Source organism: Ruditapes philippinarum, unplaced genomic scaffold (assembly GCF_026571515.1).
Source record: "Ruditapes philippinarum isolate M1 unplaced genomic scaffold, ASM2657151v2 ctg69_1_1_1_1, whole genome shotgun sequence".
NCBI lineage: Eukaryota > Metazoa > Mollusca > Bivalvia > Venerida > Veneridae > Ruditapes > Ruditapes philippinarum.
In genome coordinates, this window is record NW_026862474.1 from 781349 (window position 1) to 798849 (window position 17501).

Here is a 17501-nt window from a genome sequence, read left to right on the forward strand (position 1 = left end):
AAATAATTGAATTCTATTTGAAAGACTCTCAGACTGGTTTTATTAACATTTTCCCACTTTTTTGGCAATGACGTTATATAGTTGACCTTCAAATCAAATCAAATCAAAATTTATTTATTGTCGGTATACATATATTACATTTTACAAAACATAAGCTATGTATAGCTTTTGACCGACCTCAAGATATAATTATCACAGGAACCCGAAATTCTATCCAAAACAAAAAAATAATTATTTAAAAAAAAAACCAATATAAAAAAACACATTTTTTATAGTAGACTCTATATATATATATGGGATTTTTAAAAAAAAAATTGTTTTGGATAGAATTTCGTGTTCCTGTGATAATTATATTACATGTAGAATCTAAATTAATTTGTTGTAGTCTTTTAAAAAATACATTTGTTTAACTAAACTTTGAATACTGATTCGTATGTTAACATCCATGTATAAACAAATGATCAAATCAAGTTTGTGTGCACTCCAGATAACACATCAAAATTGGCCTGATTAATCGATCCAGAATGTTTGCGTAGCTATCTTATCCCACAAGCATTTCAAAATCCCTACAGGAAGATAAAAATGTTTACAAATATAAAGTGACCTAGTGACGGCTATCTAAAATACATTTTGTATGTTCAGATATGACTGTAATTAAACAGGGGGCACATTTACTCGTTTTCGTTGTGATTTTAGCATTTATACTTGAAGGTAAGAAAATATTTTAATGGGTTTTTTAATCGTCTTTTTTTGCGAAATGGTTACCGACAAAGTAAAAAGTATTACTCTTCGCTGTATTGTAATTGTTGTGGTGAAATTTAGGTAAAATTTCTGCCTTTTTAAATATAAATAACTAGTGAATTGTGGCTAATTGTCTGATGTGAGCATTTTGTTTAGTTCACTGTTAATTTTCTATTATTTTCAACAATATTACAGTATCTTCTAAAAACCGACATTTTGATTGGTCAAGATTTTGCTATCACATCCCTCATATGTAACATAATTTTGTATGTAATTCTACACATCACTTGTTTAGTATATCAAAATTTAGTGAAAGATTAAATGTTAACAATGTTACATATGTTGTAAAACACGCAGAAACATGGGGATGTGGAGTTCATTTTTTATATTTCAACGTTTCCAAAATATTATAGAAGTTTATATATGTGCTGGTATTGACAAATAAACAATGTATTAGGATTTTAAAGCGTTTGCAGCTCCACACCCAAACTATCTGTGGTAAAACACATGCCATATATAGAAGTATATATTTTGCAGGATGTCTGATAGAGGCGCGAGGTAGTCGTGGTGGTCGATATAGGTGGGTGTTATTTTAGTTTATAAGTTATCTATATTGTTGATATAAGAAAACAAGAAAAACAAACAAAAAACACATGTAATGCTGGTGAAGATGATGATGATGATGATATTGTTGTTGTTGTTGTTGTCGTTGTTGTTGTCAATGTTGTTGTCGTCGTCGATGATGATGATGATGATGATGATGTTGTTGTTGTTGTTGTTGATGATGATGATGTTGTATTATCGGTTAACTCACTTTACATTTTTACATTAAGAATTGGAAAAAAGCAATTAAATAGCATTTCTAAATCGTTTAGTGGCAACACAAAAGATACATTTTGTAATATTGAATATCTATTTCGTAATACATGTAAATGTACTGATTTTGTCGTGCTAAACGCACGTGGCGTCACACTCATATTTAGTCAACATTGTGCACGTGATTTGTATGGTTTTTTATCCTTTAGAGATTGATGTACTCGTATCTTGATACATTATGAGAAATCAGACGTATGCATTAATTCATGCACTTTTACATTTGTTCCATTAGGAAAGGTGGAGGAAGCGGGGACGTTCCCTGGTGGACCCCACTTGTCTGTGTAGCAGGAGCTGCATTATTAGTTGGTGTTGGTTTACTAGTGACAAAGCTTTGTTTAAAGAAATACTGTCCTATGTATAGTGTGAGATGTTAAACGCTGCGTTCGCTTTGATTAAGCCTGCTCATGTACGAAAGTGATAAATGCAAGCGCACCCTTTACATAATTATTTATGTACCGTCCATAAAAATCATTATTTGAAAATGTCAATTGGAAGCTTCGTAGAAGTAATGTTATGATCATGACACGAATAAAATCAAGCAGCCTTACACTGTCTATTGAGCAACCGACAGTGCAAGATTCTTCTCAGCAGACGACAGTGCAAGATTCTTGTCAGCAGCCGACAGTGCAAGAGTCTTGTCAGCAGCCGACCCGGCAAGAGTCTTCTTAGCAGCCAAAGTGTGTATTGCTTGCTGCATGGAAATGGAAGATGACAGATCTTAGGATATTCTGTTGACATACTAGGCTTGCAGTGAATGACAGAAAAAAATTATTGTCAAAAACATATCCAGATATGCTTATAGAATATGAAAAACAATTGTACCGGTTATTTAGCTGTTTATCATATGCTTCGCACAAAGTTAATACTTTTGACAACAGTATATGTAAATGAACTATTATTTTTTATCTTTACTAATTTGTATAATTTTGTATCCTATTTCAATGTACAAATGACAAATGCTGCTAATTGACAAGAGGGCTATACTCTTTGTAAAGAGAGTTCTTCATTTTGTAGCCTGCACTATTTTTATTCTATCGTATTTTATTGTAAATGTTTTATTAATCATGTGATGCATGTGCCTTTATACTGTTATATTTTATGACTGTATTTATATGGAACTGCATAATACAAATGTATATGACTTGAATAATCAGCATGATCTATTTTCATTGTTATGAACATTACATTGAATTATCAATGAAGATTCGTAGCTAATGTTTCTTGTTATGTATATGTATGTGCCGACTTTAATAAAATTTCTTTTTTTATCTTGTAATATAAATAATTCGTGGGTTTGAGTTCTTCTTGTGTCATAACTATTTTACCTCATTTGTTACCAAACTTATAAGTTCGCACAACAGCTTAAAATTAGTTTAAATTGGCTACATATACAAAATTTCTCAATAATCAAACTGAAATAATTAATGTTCAACTTTAAACTAAACTTTAATTTACTCAATTTTCTCATCATTTTATGTCTAGTTGGAAGCTATGTGCTCTTATAAATGGCATTTAAAAAGTTCATGGAAACCCTAATATACATGTATTACATGTATACTACCTGTATCATTTTTCAATATTCCCTATACATGTAGTTCTGTTCTAGGGTTGTATACTATTAATGCATTGTAGATTTTCAAACTGGTTTCACACTATTGGAGTAAAATAGGTTATTATGTAAGCATAACGAAATATATTTTTTCCAAATAAACTTAGTAAAAAAATGTATAAACAGAAAAGCTTGGAGACTCCTCTTTCAAAAATTATATTCTGTCACAGTGATAAAATTAGACTTCAGAAAATATTTTTGATGCACGTGATTGGTCAGATAGGTATTATTAAGTGATGTTCATTATTTAATACTAAAAATGCTAAACTATGCACATTCGACAGGTGTACCCTGTGGCTATTTCACGAAAAACTCTATTACTAAAATCTGTAAAATTCAACAGGTTAATGAAGAAAAAATGTGTGTGTGTGTGGGGGGGGGGGGGGGGGGGGGTCAAAATGGCATTTTAGTAAACACATACTAGCAAAGTCAATAAGGCTATCAGATACCACCTATGACTAATAGTTAAAGTCAAAGCACAAAAGACGCTGAATTTGTTTGGGTCTCAGAATGTCAGAAAGGTGATGGTTGTGAAATTATAAACCAATTTGTTTTTGTTTAGTGCCACCAATGCTATTGAGTGTTAAAACTGAAGTAAATTAACTATAAGGCTAATTGTAACACTGATATTCAATTTAATGTTTATTTGGCTTAAAAAAGTTGCCTTATCTGGGATTTGAACTCAAGACCTCTCGCTTCCTAACCGAGCGTGTAACCCCTCGACCACTTTAAAGTTTTGAGATAACAGCCTAAAAAAAACATATCATTCTATATTAGGGTTTGTAATCCTTAATAATTTCACGGTAAACCTGTTGTTTAACACTGATGTAAATAATGGAGCTTAATATAAGTGTAAAGAATAATACAATATTAGAAAGCTTCGACCAATCGGGAACTTTTTTTTTTCTTCCCCGAGAATGGCTTGAAAATTAATGCGTCTGTCATTTGACAATCTTTACGCAGTGATTTCCCCTTATTTTTTCGGCGTTAGTGTACTTATAATGGGAAGTAACCGCTTCGAGGAGGTTGGACTACTTTGGATATTTGCAAATAAGCACATCAGGGTCTGAAATTTCGCTACCATTATTTGTTTGGTCTGACGACCCAAACAAATAAAAATCACTTATATGAACTGAAAAAAAATGTTTTCACTATTGTACAAATTACCCGCCAGACATTGAATACGTTTCTGTACTATATGGGCACCTTCATCTAAAAAAGTCTAATGTAAAACAATCGTGAGAAGATGTACAGGGTTCTAAGTGCCACTAGGGTGCTACGAGAATTATCTGGTAAAAAGGTGAAAGATAATTGAATTTAGGAATTCCCATTCTAGAATATAGTAAAAACAAAATAGAGAAGACATGACAGAAACTAACAGATTACTCTACAAAATCGAAAAATAAACAGACAAAGAAATATTATCAATAAGAGAGAGAACCAACAACAGGGGACATAGGGGACATTAAGAATTTACACAAGAAAAAAATATATTTAGTCACAGAGTTAGAACGTACTAAGTCCTGAATTCGTGGAGGCTTTAATTCTTTTATGTGAAGGTCGAATAAGCAGGCAGTTTAAAATAAGTTGAATGCAATGTGCTATCAAACCCAATGAAGTCCGGCATACCTAAATACAAATTAATGAATAGTGACAGTGTTAAAAATTGACAAGTTAAGCGGTCTGTCTTTTTAAATGTAATTATTACCGTGTAAAATGTGCTATATCTGTAATGTAACGCTTAAATTCCAATATTTTAAAAACAAATAATGTGAAAAAGGACCATCAAAATGGGGACAACGAAAAGGAAAACAGCCTAAGAAGATTAGCTCAGCATCGGGTCTTGGTCGATGATGACCACCTGAGCTTCGTACTCGTACCCCGGTCAAACGCTATGATCCTTAGCGTAAGACATAAAGCTCACTATAAAACATGGGACCAAAAATAATTGGTATATTTTTGGTCCCAGATAAAAAAACTCAAACATATTTCCGTATTTCACTGGTGTCTTGCTGGACTACTAAAATTCTTCTAAATTCAGCCAAAACACAAAAGTTTATTTGATATCTTTCAAATTTTAATGACAAAAAAGAGAAAAATGTATATTCAAGTTTTTTTTTCTATAAATACTGAATTTATTTTCATCTTGTGGTATGAAAGTTATCATATTTCACTCATGAAATATTTATTTTCATACCACTCGATGAAAATAAAGTCAGTATTCATAGAAAAAACTTAAATATCATATCTACACGTACATGTATTCGCGGGAAATGTTTAGACATGTTGATCAACGCAATATATTATGTGAGGGATACTCTAACGTCATCATCTTAAAGAAATATGCGCCGTGCCACGACAAAACCAACATAGTGCGTTTGCGACAAGCATGGATCCAGACCAGCCTGCGCATCCGCGCAGTCTGATCAGGATCCATGCTGTTCGCTATCAGTTTCTGTACTTGTAACAGAGTTGGTAAGCGAACAGCATGGATCCTGATCAGACTGCGCGGATGCGCAAGGCTGGTCTGGATTCATGCTGGTCGTAAACGCACTATGTTGGTTTTGTCGTGACACGGCTCAATTATTAGCAATCACATATCACCTTTTGATAGAAGGTCTTTCATAACTGTTATAGCAAGTTTATTGGCATCAGGGATCTATTTGAAAGACCCTGTTGTCATCTACCTACCAAATTCAATTGAATAATAATAATAATAATAATAATAATAATAATAATAATAATAATAATAATAATAATAATAATAAAAATAATAATAATAATAATAATAATTGTAATAATACTTATAAAAAAAAACAAAAAACATGTAGCTATAAAAAAACTTGTATATTATTGGAGTTATATTATTGGCAGATAACAACGTGCACATGTGAGATGAAGGTTTAACACGTGCGCACGTGGTAACTAACGTGTGCATGTGAAAAAAAAAATTGCCGATGTCTCCTATGTGTCACTGTAGTTAAACCAAAGAGAGGGGTCATAAAACTATAATTACAAGTTCTTAGAAAATAATTGTTATATCATTTCGTTAGAATGATTCTTTTTTCGCGAAGAAAATCTTTTCGCAGTTAAAATCCAAGCATTAAAATGATAGAGTTTACAACAATTACAAGCGTTTAAATGACAGAGAAGAATAAAATCCTCCCAAATTGATTTTATAGAAATTCCTTTTCTGTATCTGCTTAATTTGAATATCTCAAGATGTCAAGACAAGCCAGTCGAGCAAGTGATCCTAGGAAAGTGGTATGTATATTGTTGTGTGTTATGGGAGAATTGCAGTTACTACTAATTTCACATAGATACATAGTAATCGGATAAGTGAATGTCCGGATATAAGTGGCATAGAATTTAAAGCCGCAAAAATCCCTGCCCTGGTAGGGAGAATTTTGTAGGCGTGTTTATCAGATAAATCATGCAAAGGACGCTGTACCTGTGCTAAATTTAGCTGATGTAAACAAACACTATAGCAGACGATTACTGATCAGCAGCTCCCTTCCTATAGTAATATTTCAAGTTTCTACTGGAAAGTTAACACTGCCACGTGTATTTGTTTACAACCTGCAGTTCATGACCCCATTTACTCCGCCCCGGGATTTTCAAATTTTTGACAGTTAACTGATTTTTTTTTTCACAAAGTACATTTAAGTGAATCTTTTGTGATATTTTCTCTGCCATTTTATTTCAAATGTTGCAAAGAAGTTATACAAAAAGTTTTTAGGCAAAATACTTCTTGGTTATTTTACTATTTCAAAAAAGGGCTGTTAGATGTGAAGCATGTCAAAAATACCATGAAAATCTGCCCCAGCGCCATCTAGTGGCTTAAATAGTCAAGTTGCAGGTTTAAATAACAACCGAAATGTAATATCAGGAAAATAGTTATTGATATTTGAAAAAAAAGTTTAAAAAAAGTGTTTTGTTATGTAATATTTTATGATATCCTGAATTGTGGTCATGCATTGTTGAAGTCGCTAGCTGTACGACTAGTCAAAAGTTCTAGCTATAAGTGAGTCACATGCGCATGGGCATAGCCAGGACACACTGTTTTGTCTAAATTATACGAAAGTCTAAAATGCATATGTTATTTTGTGTTTTATGTGAGTTTTTTTTTTTAACCAAGAACCCGCATATGTTTACTTTTATAAAGAGATGTTCCGCCTTTTTTTGTAAAAAAAGGAAATGCAGGCATTGTCATATTAATAAAAGTGTCAAAGTTACATGACACATGATACAAAGTACATTGTATATGTGTATGCAAAGTTATATTTATGATTTAATGATAAATAGCTTAAATTAAAACGTCGTTTTTTATGCTTTTGATTTTTTGTTTTATTTATATGAAAGATGAATTATTAAATCATTTTTTATTAAGCACATGGAATAAATAATCATAACAATTTCAAGAATAAACAAATTCTCACTAGAACCCTGGCATGTATTTATTTGTATAATTGTATTTTTAAATAGATAAATATCGATCATAGACTAAGAGCTAAATGTATGTATATCTGTGGTAAGTTATAACGAACAAAAAAACACAACCAATTAGCCTAAATATGCCTATACAGGGACTGACAATACTCTAAGTAATTGACGCAATTATCACACCCAAAGGTGCTTTTTTCATATTTAAAGGTGCTGAAAATAAAACTTATTGAAACAAAAAAGGATATTGACTAAAAATATTTAAAAATCGATTTCAATTGATTTAACATCAATTGAAATCGTTTACATAATTATTAATATGAAATTAGGTGCTACCTATGGCGCGGAAAGCTCTTATGAATTATGATTTTAGCATAAAATATTTAGTGTACATGTGAACCAGATCTTTCTTGAAGGTATTTTGTACCATAAAAAACCGAATAAATTGGTGGTGTTCAACCTATCATCGGAGCGCTCGGAATATTCCGAAAATCTCCGAACATAAAGGGGGACCTCTGCGCATGCGTCTGCGTTTGTTAATCTCTAGTCACAGTTGTTGTTTAAATGTTATTTTTAAATTGCCATTCTTTCAAAAAGGATATGTTAAAGTAACTTTTTATACGGGGAAGTCAAAGACCGGGCCCGCGAAGCGGGTCCGGGCTTTGGCTTGCCCGGCTATAGACTACACGTGTATATTTAAAAGAAAATCAAATAAAAAACAATTAAAAAAATATATAGAATTCTATACCTATCAAAGAAATTTTCAGTATCAGTTCTAGTCGGCGCCGCCATTTACAATGTAACTTAATGATAATAGGCGGGGTATTCCGATTACGGAACAAATCTCAACTTTTCGGATTAATAATAATCGTCGAGTGTTCCGAGTGAAAACGGAAGCGGTGCATGTAATACAGAATGACACCTTTAAAACGGAAAGAAGAAAGAATTTTTTTAACGACTTCCCCGTTTATAGGCTTTGCCTAATTTCATATTATTTATAATCGTTACTATAATTCTTAATTCAATGAAATGCAGGTTTATTTTCTGATTTTGTACATCAATCTTTCACCGGAAGTGTTAATTAGCATGCGTCTGCTAGCAAAAGTCTGAATTATGTAGACGTTCATTTAAAGCGCTCTGATATCTATATTTAGCTCAAAAGGATTTCAAAATGGCGGCGCCCGGTTAACTTAGGATTTTTTCACAGCTCATTAGGTATAGGATATATTTTTTTGAAATTTTCATTTAGTTTGAATTTGATTTCATTTGAATTGATACGCGTCATACATGTTATCTAAGAGCGCTACAGCCTTCGCGGGGCCTTTGGCCCCGCTCGGACTTTCCGCATATTATGGAGATGACAACGATTGATATTCATACTGTATTTACTGTAGCCAACATGCGATTAATCTCTAAAAAGTGAACATACAAAGACAATTGTTATTTCTTGGTTGAAATGTTTGTTTAAAGACATAAAATAGCATATGCATTTTCGACTTTTATATAATTTTGAAAAGTGCCATATGGCTAGACAATACAGTGTGTCCTGACTAGCCCTATGTGACTCACGTATGACTAGAACTTTTCATACTGTATTTACTGTAGCCAACATGGCGATTAATCTCTAAACAGTAAACATACAAAGACAATTGTTGTTTCTTGATTGAAATCCTCATTTAAAGACATAAAATACCATATGCATCTTCGACTTTCATATAATTTTGAAAAGTGCCGTACGGCTAGACAATACAGTGTGTCCTGGCTAGCCGTACATGACTCACATATGGCTAGAATTTTTGGCTAGCTGTACAACTAGCCACTTCCTTTTTAATAGGCTGAGCTCACCCGTGCCATGTTTGTTTTAGACTGAATTGAGCCTGTACTGCTTTTACTAATACCAGGTCTTCAACTTTAAGGTATTTCCCAGTGTTTATTATGCCCCCGCCATGTAATGGCCGGGGCATATAGTGTTACCCTGTTCCGTCATTCCGTCCTTCCGTCCTTCTGTCATTCCGTCATCATCAGTTTCCGTTCATTATCTTAAGAACGGTTGCACACATTCAACTCAAATTTGACATATGGATATGTCATGACAAAATACAGGTCAAGTTCGAATTTGGTCATGGTTCGATGATTTTTGGCAGAGTTATGTCCCTTTTACTTTGAAAATAATATGAAATTTTCAGTTTCCGTTCATTATCTCCCCAACGGTACAACACATTCAACTCAGACTTGACATATGGATATGTCATTAGAAAATACAGGTCAAGTTCAAATTTGGTCATGGTTTGATGATTTTTGGCAGAGTTATGCCCCTTTTACTTTGAAAATAATATGAAATTTTCAGTTTCCGTTCATTATCTCCCCAACGGTACAACACATTCAACTCAAACTTGACATATGGATGCGTCAAAAGAATGGGCAGGTCAAGTTCAAATTTGGTCATGGTTCAATGATTTTTGGCAGAGTTATGCCCCTTTCACTTTGAAAGTAATATGAAATTTTCAGTTTCCGTTTATTATCTCTCCAACAGTACAACACATTCAACTCAAATTTGACATATGGATATGATTTTGGAATGCCCAGGCCAAGTTGGAATTTGGTCATGGTTCAATGATTTTTGGCAGAGTTATGCCCCTTTCACTTTGAAAATAATATGAAATTTACAGTTTCTGTTCATTATCTACCCAACAGTGTTACATATTCAACTTAAATTTGACATATGGATATGTCAAAGGAATGGGCAGGTCAAGTTGGAATTTGGTCATGGTTTGATGATTTTTTTGCAGAGTTATGTCCCTTTTACTTTGAAAATAATATAGATACATCTTAGGAATAAGCAGTTTATGTTTAAATTTGGTTGTGGTTCAATGATTTTAGACAAACTTATCTTTCCTGAATGTTGGAAAAATTTTGAACTTTCAGTTTCAGCACTCATACTTTTAGCCATTATTTTGGCTACAAATATGCAATATGCTTTTTTTAAAAGGTTAAGACTGAATAATTTCAGTGTCTTGAACATTGTATGAAAATGGTTTGTGTTAACATTGAAAAGTTTTAAGGGCTTTGAACTTAAAATGAAAAAAATAATTAATGCACCATCTGAAATTTTGGCTGCATGCGGGGGCATCCGTGGCATGATGACACATTTCTAGTTTTAAATATATATAATATTTTGTGCTTGTTATTTTTCATTTCACTTTATAACTTTTCTTTGTGGCTAGAAGCTACAGTGGTCTCTTTCTTGCAAGGGAACATATGTTTAAATTATTAAGGTGTTCAGAAATGAATCTTTGAGATAGGTATGTGTAGTATTCTCAGCTAACCTGTGTTTTGCATTTTAATTTCAGAATGGTGAATTATTCACGCTCACTTACGGTGCCCTAGTTGCACAGTTGTTAAGAGACTTTGAAGATGATGAAGAAGTTAACAAACAGCTAGAGAAAATGTAATAATATTTCCAGTATGATAATTGATTTAGATGTCTCTTTAAGAGTGGCTTTGATTTAAATGTTACTAAAGATGTCTGCCTCTGTAAACAGGGAATTGGGTTTAGATCATGTTTCCTTGAATGAAACCAGTACTGGTTTGTCTGAAGGCAGACTTTGAATAATCTGAAATGTAAAAAAGCATGCAGCTTACTAAAAAAATAAGACAAGCAACTTACATATAGTGTTATATCTAAACAATATAAGATTGTAAGGACCTAAGAATGGTTATCAGACTTAGTTTAAAACTAGTCCAGACTCTGCCAAGTTTGTAAATATCTTAGAAGTGAATTTGGGAAAATACAGAAATTTTAATTGACAGCAACATCCATTTTGAATATTGAATTATTTTGGGTACTTTTAAATTGACGTTTGAGAAGAATAGCAGATGGGATTGGATCTATGATTCTATCTTCATCTACCAAACCTGTCGGTAGAAGAAAAAAGTGCACCTTTTAATTTTCTAGCTACATTTAAAAAAAATCTTCATATAACATTTATAAAAATGACCTTTTTAAAGTATTGATTACCTTTTTGTTTGTTATAATTTTGAAGAACAAATATATTGACAGTTTATCTCGTTCAAGTTTGTAACATAATTGCCTTGAATCATTCTAGGGGATATAATATTGGTGTGAGGCTGATAGAGGACTTTTTAGCTAGATCTAACTCTGGGAGATGTAATGATTTCCGGGAGACGGCAGATGTTATTTCAAAGGTTTGCAGTAAAATCTGTTAATAAATTTTTTTAACAATTTTTTGAGTGTCGGGTTGCGATAATAACATAATAATATAGTGTCATGCTAGTTAGCACTTCTTTACAATCAAATAATACTCTATAGCATTGGCTGCTCAATTTAAGCTCTTTAAATGTGGCATATATTTGTCTAAAGAATACATATTGTTTGTTTTATGAAATTGTATTGCTGTTGATTTTATTTTAGTTTTTTTCAATTTGTACACCACCATTGAATATATTTATAAAATTAGGCGTTTAATCAAATAAACAAGTTTCAAGAACTTATTATTGAGCTCAATCTTTCCAGTTCTTCACTCTTTAGTTATTTTGTTTCATGACAGATTTTCTTATGTATTGTTTGTATTTCAGATGGCTTTTAAGATGTACTTAGGTATAACACCTGTTGTGAGTAACTGGAGCGCAGCTGGTGACGAATTCTCTCTTCTCATAGAAAATAATCCATTGATTGATTTTGTAGAGCTTCCTGATGGTCATAATGCATTAAACTATTCTAATTTACTGTGTGGTGTATTAAAAGGTGCACTTGAAATGGTATGTACATGATACACGATTTGATGCTGAAATGATTTTCAATAGACAAGTCAAGGGAATCAAAAGATATGATCTTTGTTTACAGATTGCTTTTAAATATAGTAAGGTCACACAGCAGAAGGTCATGCGAGAAATATTTAGAAATACAAAAGCTATTTTTTAAGTAGTATTTAAATGTACAGTAGAGATATTTACATGAAACTTTGTAGGTAGATAGATCTCTTTGTGTAGAAGTGCAGTGCTAAAGAACTATAACTCTGTCTTGCCAGATTTTGGAGTTATTGCGCTTTGTTCATTTTTACACTTTGAACTTTGTTCGGGACATAACTCTGAAACTATAAGAGATATCAACATGAAACTTTGTAGGTAGATAGATGTTATTGTGTAGAAGTGCAGTGCAAAAAAAAACTCTGTCTTGTCTTATTTTGGAGTTATTGCTCTTTGTTTATTTTTACATTTTGAAGTATGTCCAGGACATAACTCTAAACTCTAAGAGATATCAACATGAAACTTTGTAGGTAGATAGATGTCATTGTGTAGAAGTGCAGTGCTAAAGTACCATAACTCTGTCTTGCCGTATTTTGGAGTTATTGCTCTTTGTTCATTTTTACACTTTGAACTTTACCTGGGACATAACTCAGAAACTACAAGAGATGTCAACATGAAACTTTATAGGTAGATAGATGTCATTGAATAGAAAGTGCCTGGGTGCCAGTTTTCAGGGATATGCCTTAAGTTCAGGTTTTTTGTGACAAATTTCATCATGTTTTACTATTAGATTATGTAGGGAAATGATTATGAATAAAGGATTTCAGGTTTTTCCAAATTTTCAACTTGCACCCATGAAAGTGCAGTGCAAAGAACCATAAATCTGGCTTGCCTAATTTTGGAGTTATTGTCCTTTGTTTATTTTTTTACTTTTCTGTGTCCAAAACCTGCTCGGGGAGCATTACCCGGTTCAACCCGTTCTTGTATCCTGTAAGAAACTATCCAGGTAGCTTACTAAGGATGATGGTTCTATTCAGGTGTCTACTTGTCCCTGAAATGATGCATCAAATGGCACCTGAAGTCTTCATAATCATATGATCTCTTGTATTTTTTTGCTTGGGTTCATTTAACGTTGTACCAACACAGAAGAGGTCAGATTCGAACCCACAGCGGTGAAGGGAAAGTGGTTTGAAATTGATGACCTAAGCCTTTTAACCATGGATGGCCCTATTCAGATGAGCTTAATATAGTTGACATGACATAAATGCATTAAAATTAAAAGTCATTTCAATATTTTTGTGATATATCTTTCTTCTTTAGTATGTTTTATGGTTTAGGCTAATTTCTTTTATGGTTTCAGGTCCAAATGGAAGTAGATGTCAAATTTGTACAGGACCAATTGAAGGGCGATAGTGTCACAGAACTAAGACTGAAATTTGTGAAAAGACTAGAAGATGCCGTACCAGTGGGAGAAGACTAGTTTTAATATTCAGCTAATCAGTGCGGTGTTTAAATGATGTTTTATATTGTGTGTATGTTTAATCATTGATATTTGTATATGAAGATGAATTTTTGACAAGGAAGGAAGAGTGGTTGCTGATTAATGGGATCAACATTAATTCATAACAACTTCTTCACTGACCATATTTACATGTACTTTGTAAACTTTATTTGTTAACAAATGAAAAGTAATTTTTTGTAGGTATTCGGTATTGTAAACAGTATTTTCTTATCTATTATCTGTCTGTCTGTCTGTTTGTCTTAAAGATTTCACTTATAGAAGCAAGTCTCTGCTAATTATTTTCACTGTTTTCATGTTTCTTTATAGTTTATATTATATTCTGATACAAGTCTAAACTTTATGAAATACATATATAGATAATAATGAAGCATATAACACAAAATACATTGTATTTAATACTGACAAGGAAGGTTTCAAACTTGGTGTACCTGTTCATGATTAAATTTTTTATTATCAAAGTTGGAATGTATTTAAAAGTAATTCATTTTTGCTCAGTCATGCCTATTTTCTTGCTTAAAAATTTCTTGGTCACTATTTTTGTTAAGGTACATTTCTTAACAGTTATCTTAGATATCCACTTCAAACTTAAGACACTTGTTCACTTTCAAAGTATTTTAGTTCTTTTTATATTGAGAATGATTTCCTAATTTTTAAGAAACTGTTCGAGATATTCATTTCAAACTTGTTAATTGTCAAAGGCAGGTGAATCTGTCGCACACTTTTGCAGCATTACGTCCCTTTTTCTACTTTTCTTTCAACTATCCAGCTCTGCGAAAAATTGAGTGAATTGACCTCAGGTAGTATATTATTCATAAGTATAGATAATATCAGCTTGGAAACTTTGAATACATATGCTTTAACACAACCATCAACTAAGTGTATTGGCAAAAGTAACTCTGTCGGGAGGTTTTTCTGAATCATGCATATTTAAAAAAAAAAAGGGTTTTTATTCAACTTTCAGAGCATGACAAGCTCTTGTTACTTCTGATTTGAGTACATTTTGTACATGAACGTGTTATTTTCACTTGTTCTGAGTATCTCTTTTATTTGTATTCAAATAAGACATTTATATTCATTCAGCAATTTTTATTTGTCATAACATATACCCTGTTGGTAGCAAAAGTGATAAGCACTGTCAGGCCAGCCTGTGCATCCATGATGTCTGACAAGGCTCTATATTGTTGGTAGCTTGATGTTGGTATTTTGATATTAAAACCCATTCACTTTTATTGGATTGTTCCAAATTCATGGTTAGGTAAATCCATTACACGGATTCAGTATGTTAAGGATTAACACCAATTTTTTCAGTATAGTTAAGTGAAATATATGTAATTCACTAGTAGTTCATGGACAATGAAACATTCCATATTAGCTATGTTCAATATTGGGGGAATGTATTAAACAAACATGTTTCTAAAATGATAGAATTGTGCATTGAATTTCTTTCTGCATTTGTTTTTCACAACATTTGTCCATTTCTTAATGATATACATCTGGGACAATAGATAAAGTTATCTTTTGTACCAGTATACATGTAGTAATATTGTAGTCTGTTGTTATGATTGACATTATACTGAATGAGTAAATGAGCCGTGTCATGACAAAACCAACATAGTGCGTTTGCGACCAGCATGGATCCAGATCAGCCTGCGCATCCGCGCAGTCTGATCAGGATCCATGCTGTTCGCTACCAGTTTCTTTAATTGTTATAGGGTCTGTAAGCGAACAGCATGGATCCTGATCAGACTGCGCGGATGCGCAGGCTGGTCTGGATCCATGCTGGTCGCAAAGCCATTATGTTGGTTTTGTCATGACACGGCTCAAATGATCTAAACCCAAGTGTCCAGTTGTCTGTTTTTAACAAATGTTTAAACAAGTAACTTTGCACAAGTACTTTGAATTTCACTTTTAGATAAAATGTAGAATTGTTGTATTACTGTTAATTACAATCATGAATTAGCAAATGATTCTCTCGTTTGTCATTATCTTTGTTTTACAAAAATAAATAGGTATTTCAAACCTCGATTAGTTAAAGATATGTTTCCATCTTGTTAAATGGGATATGTGATGAAGATATTATATTATAAGGTTTCAAATGTAATTACAGATGAAGTTTTGTCCTCTTCAATCACTTACTTTGATTTTTTTAAATGTGTATTTGCTAATACTTCCGCTGTTCAGGAGTGCATTTTTTGACAGATTATTATTTATGGTTATATTAATTTGTTATGTGCAATATGTGAATAAATGAAACTAAAATAAACAGATTTATGTTTTGTTTCTTTTTGCATAGAGTTGACTTTATATCATTAGTTATAAAGATTGTTGACCGGTTATATGGCCCTATTTAAACGGCTTTTTGTAAATATAACCGGATCCGCTAGGCCATATAACCTTTTGGCAATCTTTATAACGAATACAGCGAGCATCATTTTTTAGGGAAAAAAGTAAGTTTTATTTATGAATCGACAACAACCGTGTAAATAAAATTATATAAAAGTCACGATTATCCAATGAAAAGCGACGTTACGTGCAGTATTATAATGCTATTTATAAAAGCCTGGGGGTGGAGGTCATATGCATTGTGATTGATTATGAATTCCTTTCTACGGTCACTCGCACTGCACGTACAGAAGCTAACAGTTGGCAACTAGTACTGATAAACTGATTGACAACCTGCCCACGAACGATGCGGTAGCTGAACTGTGCTCTTGTGAATTCAAAGTGGCTTATTGCCGTGATCCGGAGGGTACCACCGCCACAATACTGATCCATATTATTCTATCTTATGAGCGTAAGAGAGAGATGTAATAAGTAATATAAAATGAATTACATTTACAAAGTGATTGTGTCTACTTTTTCCCGTTGAAAGATTTATTAAAGTAAGTATTTAGTCAAATTTGCACGTGTTACGACAGTACGTGGCGGTTAGGAAGCAAAGACACACGTGTTCTCTAAGTTCGACTCGTCAGGCAAAATGACGCTAGTTTAACGTACATCTTTTAAGTGGATAATGGAACAACTTAAATGGACAACCAAGTATCAATGGCATTTGCTGGTTTATATTCTGAAAACGGTTGGGGAAATGAAATGTCAATTATTCTAAGACTTCTTTTCAATACTTTTTTTGGCGGGCAGTAGGGGTGGCAGAGTCGAGAGTGATCAAATAAGTTTACAGCTGTATTACAGTAATTATAATAACATCAAACTAGCCTCATTACGCCCGACATTAAATCCACTATATAAACAACACAAACTAATTAAAAGTTATTTTATTTAAATTATTAAATACATGTACATGAAAAGCTTGATACTGTTTCATCCGCTGGCTTGATCGTTTTGAAACTGTTGCCATTTTTCCCTGAAAGATAAAGAAAGAAAATTTTATAGACATGCTGGAATACACGAACAATAATTTATTAAAAGACCACTTATCACATAGTATAAAGAACAGTATCCTTTTATTTTAATACAAATTGTACATTGATAATGTAATTTAAATCCGTGATAATGTCCATGCTGAAAGTATCAGATTCGGCAATA

General features: G+C 32.6%; 1 protein-coding gene across 1 annotated transcript; it reads left to right on the forward strand.

The window, feature by feature from the left end:
- The first annotated feature begins 6331 nt into the window (after positions 1-6331).
- On the forward strand, positions 6332-16221 carry LOC132719245 (trafficking protein particle complex subunit 3-like). Its single transcript, XM_060703004.1, has 5 exons — positions 6332-6490; positions 11020-11117; positions 11776-11875; positions 12266-12448; positions 13797-16221. Exons 1-5 carry the CDS (start codon positions 6449-6451, stop codon positions 13914-13916), a joined length of 543 nt encoding a protein of 180 aa, XP_060558987.1. The 5' UTR covers positions 6332-6448; the 3' UTR covers positions 13917-16221.
- The last annotated feature ends 1280 nt before the right edge of the window (positions 16222-17501 follow it).